The sequence below is a fragment of the Arachis hypogaea genome, chromosome 18 (genome assembly GCF_003086295.3).
Source record: "Arachis hypogaea cultivar Tifrunner chromosome 18, arahy.Tifrunner.gnm2.J5K5, whole genome shotgun sequence".
NCBI classification, from domain to species: Eukaryota; Viridiplantae; Streptophyta; class Magnoliopsida; order Fabales; family Fabaceae; genus Arachis; species Arachis hypogaea.
Window position 1 is genome coordinate 26,276,838 of NC_092053.1, and position 9,342 is coordinate 26,286,179.

General features: G+C 38.7%; 1 protein-coding gene across 1 annotated transcript; it reads right to left on the reverse strand.

Moving 5' to 3' along the window:
- Positions 1-2,273: 2,273 nt before the first annotated feature.
- On the reverse strand, positions 2,274-3,072 carry LOC112769811 (uncharacterized). Its single transcript, XM_025814276.1, has 2 exons — positions 2,914-3,072; positions 2,274-2,867 (listed from the first exon to the last, which is right to left on the reverse strand). Exons 1-2 carry the CDS (start codon positions 3,070-3,072, stop codon positions 2,274-2,276), a joined length of 753 nt encoding a protein of 250 aa, XP_025670061.1.
- Positions 3,073-9,342: the final 6,270 nt, after the last annotated feature.

Sequence of the window (9,342 nt, forward strand, 5' to 3'; positions counted from 1 at the left end):
AAAAGAAAAAATTTGGTGTACAAAAAAAAAGGGAAATGACAATAAGAATGTAAATAAAGGGTGCATATGTGTATGAATTGGAAAGAGGATGCATGAGTGAATGTGAGAAAGAGGATGAATGGGTAGTTAGGTTGTTTTGTTATGTATATAGGATGATATAGGATTAGGTGGGTGCTTGAGCTAATCAAAGATCCAATCTAATAGCCCACTTAACCATATTAATCCTACCCTTACCTAAGCCCCATTTCAACCCACAAAAGTCCTCATGATATTTGCATTCATTCATCAAATATTAGTTGATTGTTAGATAACTTGCAAATCTTTGAGAAACATGATTAAGGGAGGATTGAGTGATTAAACCCTACACACTGAGCGATTAGAGTGTAAACACATCCGGTGAGGGTTTCAATTGCTCAATTCCATGTTCCCATTGCTAATCTTATATCTTCTTGCAAGTTGTTGAAATGAATTTTGAAAATTTCAAATCAAATCTTTGGACATTGATCATATTGCTATATTTGCTTTCTCTTAGCCCTAAGCTTTGATTTGGATTTATTGAGATTTTTTTGTTTGCTATTGCCAAACTCAATAGGAATTACAGTATATATATAGATAGCATTTAGTATAGTTGCATGCATATAGTTAGATGGATTTAATAAATTGCTTACCTTCCTTACCCTTCTCCTTTGATTATGATTAGCATGAGGACATGCTATTGTTTAAGTGTGGGGGGATTGATGAGTCCATATTTTTCGGTATATTTTTTGTTTGATTTGAGTGGATTTCATCACATAAACCCACATTTATTCATGTAAATAGCATGCTTTTGTGTTTTCTCTCCAAATTATGCCTAATTATAAAAACATGCTATTTTGTGCCTAATTTAATAACTTTTATCCCACTTTTATGCCATTCGATGCCGTGACATGTTTGTTGAGTGATTTTAGGTCCTAGAGGGAAGTTTGGTAAGGCAAAAGTGGAAGGAAGCATGTACAAAGAGAGAAAACATGAAGAAAATAAAGACGAAGCACACATTGGAGTGTGTGTACGCACAAGAGCCATAAAACCATGTGTGCGTACGCACAACATCCCGTGCGTACGCATAAGAAGAAAATCAGCACGTGTGCGTACGCACACACCTGTGTGTACGCATACGTCCCAGCGCGTGACTCATTTATTGCAAATTGCTGGGGGTAATTTTTGGGCCTCCACGGCCCAATTTTGGGACTTTTTGAAACTGATTGAGTGCTATATGAAGGAAGGCCTCATTTCGTGTGAAAGGGGAGAAATTAGGGTTAGATTAGCATTATGTTGGTTGTATTCTAGAGAGAGAAGCTCCCCCTTCTCTCTAGAATTAGAGTTTCTTAGTTTAATTTTCTTGTAATTTCTACCTTTAATTCTTGTTTTCATTTAGTTTCATTTATGTTTCTATGCTTTCTTGTCTTTATCTTTTCCATTTCTTTTGTCAATCTCTCTTTTATGCCACTTTTCATGTTATGAACACTCTTTGTTATTTTAATTTACAATTAATGCAATTTATGTTTTATGTTCATTTATTGCTTCCTTTAGTTGTTATGATTTTCTTGCTTTGGTAGCTTTAGAATTTATTTTATTACAATTTAATATTATTTTATTTTTCATGCACACCAAGTGTTTGATAAAATGCTTGGCTTAGTTTTTACTTTGTTTTTCTTCACTCTTGGCTTGAAATTGATGACTTTGGTGATCCTTGAGTCATTGATGTCCATTCTTGTTTGATATATTAGAGTAGTTAGTTGATTTGGTTTCCATTGACTCTATGTGACCCTTAGTGTTGACATAGGACTTATGGATTGAAATCAACTATGCCTATTTAACTTATCTTCAATGTAAGGTTGACTAAGTAGGATTCACTCTTTATAATCATCATATGTTTGTGGTCAATGGCTAGGATAGGTAACCTTAACTCTCAATTACTTTCCAAGAGGTTTCTTGCATTTGAACTTTCCTTTCCTTGCGTTTAATTTCTTTGACTTCTATTGCTTTGACTTTTAATTCCTTGCATGATCATTAATTTCTTGCCATTTACATTCCTTGCTTTCATTCCCTATTCCCCATGCTCTCTAATAGCCAATAACATAACACTTCATTTGCAACTCCTAGGGAAGACAACCCGGGAGTTCAATACTCTCGGTTAATATATTTGGTTGAATTGTGATAACATTTGATTGATGGTTAATTTGTTGGGTTAGGACTATATTTACAACGCCAATTCCATTTTGATAATCAAATTCCTAACCTATGCAAAATTGGCCAACATCAAACACCAAATCACCTTCCTCGAAGTTCTTGTTCAGCACCTTGCGATTGTAACGCAAGGCTATCCTCTGTTTTAGTGCAACTTCCGATAAGTGGACCATTTTTCTTGTTTCATCAATTAAATCTTTTTCAATTGCTTCACTACCACTGCCCAGGAGTAGCTTTGGGATTGGTTCTCCGATTTTCACAAGAATGACCACATCGACCCAATAAGTAAGTCGGAATGGCGTCTCCCTGGTGGAGGACTGCAGCATTGTCCTATAAGACCATAAAACAGAAGCTAGCTCGTCTGACCAAGAGCCCTTTCGCTGATCAAGGCACTTTTCTAACTCATTGAGGATAACCTTATTCGCCACCTTGGCTTGACTATTACTCTGGGGATGTTCCACCGAGGAAAACTTTTGCCTGATCCCCAACCCAGATAAGAACTCTCTGAACCTCTTGTCAGAGAACTGCGTCCCATTGTCCGAGACCACGATCTTTGGGATTCCAAATCTGGAGATTACTTGTTCCCACAGAAACTTCCGACAATTTGCTGACGATATATTGGCTAACGGTTCTGCCTCTACCTACTTCGTATAGTAATTAATGGCTACAATGAGGTACTTAACCTACCCCGAAGCTACCAAGAACGGCCCCAAAAGGTCGACTCCCCACTAGGAAAAAGGTCGGGGAGGCCAACATGGAACTTAGCTCTTCTGCTAGGGCCTTGTAAAAATTTTCATTCTCTTGACATTTCTTGCACTTTCTCACGAACTCTTGGACGTCCGCCATCATAGGGGGCTAATAATATCCTACTCTGACACGCTTTTTTGGCTAGTGTCTTCCCTCCAATGTGGTAGCCACAACATCCCTCATGGACTTTGTTTAAAACGTAGTCCGTCTGGTCAAAACGTAGGCACTTCAGCAGAGATTGATTAAGTCCTCGTTTGTACAGCAGCCCTTGTATTACTACGTATTTGGTAGCTTCTCTTCTTATCACTTTGGCTTCTTTTTCCTCTTCGGAAAGTGTGCCATCTTCGAAGAAACTTTGAATTGGATTGATCCATGAAGGAGGGCTCTAGACTTGGGTCATGCAAAGGGTCACCGATGGCTCCTTCACCAGACCTTAGATTAGGGATCAGTTTCCCGCCCCCGATTTGGTGCTCGCCAGCTTTGATAGGAGGTTGGTCCTAGCTTTTCTCTCTCTGGGTACATGTTGGATCACCACTTCTTCAAAACCCACACACAACCTTTTTGTTCTTTCCAAATATTTTTGTAACAAAGGATCCCTGGCCGAAATTGGCGAGTCAAAAATTGTTATAAGATATGCGTTGCAAGTATAGTTCTTAACCAACCAGAAATTCGCTTATCAATTTAGAAGGGTGTCACAAAAATTAAAATTAAAATACTGGGAGTATGAATCCTAGGTCGTCTCCCAACGAGTTGCAGAAAGGTGTGCTATTTTATTAATCAGATGTTTTCAAAATGGTTTGAATTGAATAACAGGAAATTAAATTAGAGAATTTATGTAAACTAAATAAAAGCCTTGACTGGGAGTAGATTAGCTGGAAGCCCTATTCGTGTTAGAGTACTCTCAAGATTAATTGACAATTAAAGGTTGTCTTGTTTAGTTATCCCTTACTAGGTAAGGGAAAGTCAAACAAGTTGGAATGCTACTTCTATTCACAAGTTCCAACCCACTCAATTAAAAGGGATTGGTGTCAGTGACTAGAGGGCAATCCAACAATAAACCCAATCACAATTTTTCTTTTTTGAGCATTCCAACTCAAGGGTTCCTTTCAATCAACTCCCCATCAAGTTAGGGAACTACTCGCTCATTGTGAATGTAGAATTCATAACATAGAAAAGGGAATTAAAGAAAGACATGATAAATAAAAATCAAAGAAATCAATTAAAAATAAAAGTAATTCTTGTATTAATAAATTCTAAAAATAATTTAATAGTAAAATTGAGTAAATGAAAGGACATGGAAGAGTAAGAGCCAAATAAAAAAAACGAACTAGAATGACGAAGTCTTGATGAGGTAATAACTCTTCTCAATATCCCAATGCAAAGAGCAATAGAAATAAAATCCTAAGAACTATGAATGTATAGAGAGAAAACCTAGAGGAGTAAAACTAGATCTAAAAACTAAAATTGTGTAGAATGAATATTGTTCTCGGTCTCTACATGTTCTTTGGCTCTAGTCTGTTTTTCTGGGCCGAAAACTGGGTCAAAACAGGGCCCAAAATCACCCCCAACGAATTCTACAGATCGCGCACGTCACGCGATCGCGTCATTTATGCGGCTGCGTCATTCGGCGTTTTGCCCTGCCATGCGAGCGCGTCGTCCACGCTTCCGCGTCACTTGTGCTATTCCAATCTGTGCAGTTGCGTGAGCCATGAGGCCGCGTCACTGCGATTTCCTTTCTTTCGCGCGGTCGCGTGAGTCATGGGCCGCGTTACTTCTCGCTAGTCATCTCCTCAATTTCTTGTGTTCCTTCCATTTTTGCAAGCTTCCTTTCCAATCTCCAACTCATTCATGCCCTATAAAGCCTGAAACACTTAACACACAGATCACGGCATCGAATGGAATAAAGGAGAATTAAAATACATAATTAAAAGTCTCTAGGAAGCAAGTTTTCAATCATGTAATAATTTTAGGAAGGAAATATAAATGCATGCTAATCATATGAATAAGTGGGTAAAGATCATGATAAAACCACACAATTAAACACATTATAAACCATAAAATAGTGATTTATCAACCTCCCCACACTTAAACATTAGCATGTCCTCATGCTTAGTTGAAGGAGATAAAATAAATGAGTAGGAACATGTAAAACTCATGCAATGCAATGCAACCTATATATGTGAATGCAAATATATGATTCTTGTCCACTTGATCAATAGTAAATAAGCTCTTCAAAATAATTACAAATTAAATTCCACTAATTCAATTCTTATACAGTAAGAACAGATAAAAATGCAAGAAGGTAGCTCATGAAAGCAGGAAACATAGAATTTTAAGCATTGAACCCTCACTGATGATGTATGTACGCTCTAATCTCTCTAGTGTATAGGGCAATCACTCTATCCTTCTCTAATCATGCTCTCTAATTTTTGTTCTTCTCCTAACCAATCAACAATATTTAATATACCAATGCAAACATCATGAGGTCTTTTCAAGGTTGTAATGGGGCCAAGGTAATGGTAAGGATACATATGTGGCTAAGTAAGCTTATAAACTGAATCTTTAATTAACCCAAACTTTAACATAACCTATACATATTCTTTATAACTTTAGAATTCATACCTAGCTACCCAGAATTTCCCTTTCACATTCCATACTCGTGTATCAACTTTTTATTTTAATTTTATCATACATGCATTGATCTTTGAATTCTTAGCTTAGCATTGAGGTAATTTTGTCCCCTTATTTATTTATTGAATATTTTTTTAACATAAACATAAAAATAAACATAGCTTATCAATGCACATAGATTTTTAATTCTTATAGTTTCACATGAGTAGGTATCCAAATTCCCATTATATTATCATGACACATTCCCTTATTATCTTTTGTTCCCACAATTTTTCATACTTAATTAGTACACACAATTCTATCTTAAGCTAACCAAAGATTCAATTTGGGATATATAATTATTTTTTCGCTTAAGGCTAGTAATGTGGTAAAATATAGAACAAATGGGATTTAAAGGCTCAAAGTGGCTAACAAAGGTAATTGAAAGGGTAGGTTTAATTTGGATAAGTGAGTTTAAACAAATAATGGCCTCAATCATATGCAAGCATACAAATATAATAAACATTGGACATATAGGATGAAACAAAATATAGATTACAATCATAGAGAAGTAAACACACAAGAATAAAATAATTATGGTTAAATAATATAACCATGCATAAAGGCTCAAATCTCACAGGTTGTGTGTTCTTTAGCTTAAAAAAAAATCATGTTCCAAATACAACTTCAAGCAAATTTAACATAAAAGTTTTAATTAAAGTTAGTGAAATTTTGTTCCAAAAATAGGGTCTTAGAGGAAAACTTATTGTCTTTTCAATCAAGTAGAACATGCATGCAACTAACCTATTACTATGCAATTTATCCTATTCTACAAAAGAAAAACTAACTAAATATCCTAATTTATTGGTGTTTAGGGAAGAGAAATTACCTCCGGAAGTCAGGTATTGACCGACCTCCCCACACTTAAAGCTTTGCACCGTCCTCGGTGCCATCTGTCAGGAACAAAGGTGGGCTGGTAGCAGTATCTCCACAATCGGGACCATCATGGCTTCCTGTGCTGGTAAAGAAAGTGGAGTCCGGGGTGTCTGAGTCCTTGAATTTTCCCATAATCAGCTCCTTGAGGTATGTGAATCGGCGCTTGTTACGGCGCTCTCTCATCTTAGCTTTGTGTTCCTGCCGATCCAACCTTTCGAGTATCTGATGGAGCAGTTGGTCTGTTGTAGGTGCTTGTGGTGTTGAAGAAGGAATATCTTCAACCGGTTCAGTAGGATGGCTTGTGGCGGCTGGTGAAGGTCTGATGTATTTCCTGTTAGGGACATACTAATCATCCCGTGGGAGCATGGCTTTGGTGTCCCCAGCTTTGTAGGAAATTCTGGCTACTGAGACAAGATCTGAGACCAAGGCGGGAAAAGGTAAGTTGCCCGCAATTTGTACGTGTCCCATGACATTCCGGATGTGTCTTGGTAGGTTCAGAGGTTGGTCTGTAAGGATGCACCATAGTAGAACGACCATGTCCGCAGAGAAGGAGGACTCGTGAGTGCTCGGAAAGACGTAATAGGACATGATCTGTGCCCATACGCGAGCCTCCAAGGTAAGTGCTGAAGCCGATATTCCCTTAGGGCGGGTACGATGGTATCCGTAGATCCAACGGCTGCCAGGTAGTACGATAACTCTGAGAACGGCGTCCCAGTCAAATTGGTACATCTGGTGCTTGAGTGCGGCTTCTTGAAAGGCGTCCAATCCTTCTGGAACAGGGGGAAGACCTAGAGCTTTTTGAATGGCCTCTTCTGTAATGGGGACTTACTTCTGACGGACAAAGACAGACTGCAGGGTTGGCACGTGGAAGTTGGAGTAGAACTCGACTATCCAAGAAAGATTGACCTACCTCGGCTGTCTCTGTAGGAAACTCCATTGTCTTTGTGCAATTTGCGGCTCAACAAAGGTAGCAATATGGTTTGGGAGGAGAAGAAGGTATTCGTTGTTGTAACTCCTTTCTGCCAGGATGGGGAACATCTGCTCACAGTAGCGATTGGAAAATTGCGCAGTGTCCTTTGCTGGGAAGGCTTTTTCTTTATCATCAACCTTTATAATCCTCTTAGTTCTTTTTGTTGAGGGTTTAACCGCAGTTGAAGAGGGCTCTGCCACTAATGCTCTTTTTGTTCCTCTTCTTACTGGTGGTTTGGGAGTAGCTTTCTCTTTTCCTTTCTTGGTGGCCATCCTGAAAAGGGAAAAAAAAGAAAGTAACGTAAATTCAAAGAGATAGAGCAAGGAAGAGGGTTGTATAAGTGATAAACAATGCACGATAAAGAGGATGTTGTTAACACATGGTCATGACTACATGTGAAAAGTTCATCAATGGAAATATAGCAAATGCATTGGAGGATAATTAAATGCAAGGGGTTTATTGGCATGCAGGCAAAGGCATGAGTAGCATAGATCAAGCATTTAATTAGTTGAATCTGTTATCACTCATAACAAACTAGCCATCACATTTGTATCGACAATTAAATTTAATTAATACAATAGTAAAGGAAATTTGTGAAAAGCAGGCATTGAATAGTAGAATAGAATAATGTAGAAAAATGCATGATGCCATATGGGCTTTTTCACAAACACATAGCATGCATGGTAAATAAGGTATAGAAAGTATTAAAGTGAACATGCAAGCAACCCTTTAAAAAGGTAATATATAATTGCCAAACAATTTTACAACAATCCACAAGCATATAATGAGAAATAATGACTCAAATAAATTTTCAACACCAAGTAAAAAGAAAAAAGAAAGAAAAGAAAATATGGATAATGAAAGTAAAAAGAAAAGAAAAGAAGATAACATATAAGAATAAGAAGAATAATAGAAAAGTAAGGGGGGAAGAAGAAAAGAAAACCTTGTTAATGAGGGTGAGAGAGAGAGAGAGAGAGTAGAAAGTGAGAAAGAAGGAAGAAGGAAGAAGGAAGAAATAAGGAGGGAAAAGAGAAAATAGGATATGGGAAAAAGAAAGATAAGATAATTGGCAAATCAGGGAAGCCGTGCGGCGCAAGCGACGCGGTCGCGTGGGGCACGCGGTCGCGTCGGACACGCGGTCGCGTGACACGTTTTATGCTACTGGCGCGAGGGCAGCCTCGCACTTGCACAAGTCTCTGTTCAAACTCTTATTGCGCCAAATGTTGGGTGACGCGATCGTGTGGGGCATGCGATCGCGTGAGTGGCCATTAGAAGGATATGACGCGGACGCGTGAGCCATGCGTCCGCGTGGGAAGAATTGTGCGTTCAGCGCCAATCCAGCACCACTCTAGCACAACTTTCGGTCGTGCACCCTTTTCACGTCGAATTCCAGGGCACGCGGCCGCGTGAGTGACGCGGTCGCGTGGGAGGCCAATGTTCCCACCCGACGCGGTCGCGTGGGGCGATTTGTGCCACGGGCACGCCTCCAGCCACGCTCTCGCGTGACTCTCTGTTCGTTTTATTATTTTCTCCAATCACCTGCGACGCGGACGCATCAATGATGCGGTCGCGTCGCGTAAGTTTTTTTTTTTAAATTAAAAGTATGTAAATGCATATGCACGAAATGTACTAATAAAGAGAAGAGTTATTGAATAGGAAAACTATAAAGAAAATAACGATCATACCATGGTGGGTTGTCTCCCACCTAGCACTTTGCTTTAACGTCCGTAAGTTGGACGCTCCACTAGCTCAGTCTTCGGCTATGTAGGGATCTTCCAAGAGGAAGATCTCGAGCTCCTTGTTTTTCTTCATCTTCTCGCCATGGTACAGCTTTAAACGTTGTCCATTAACTT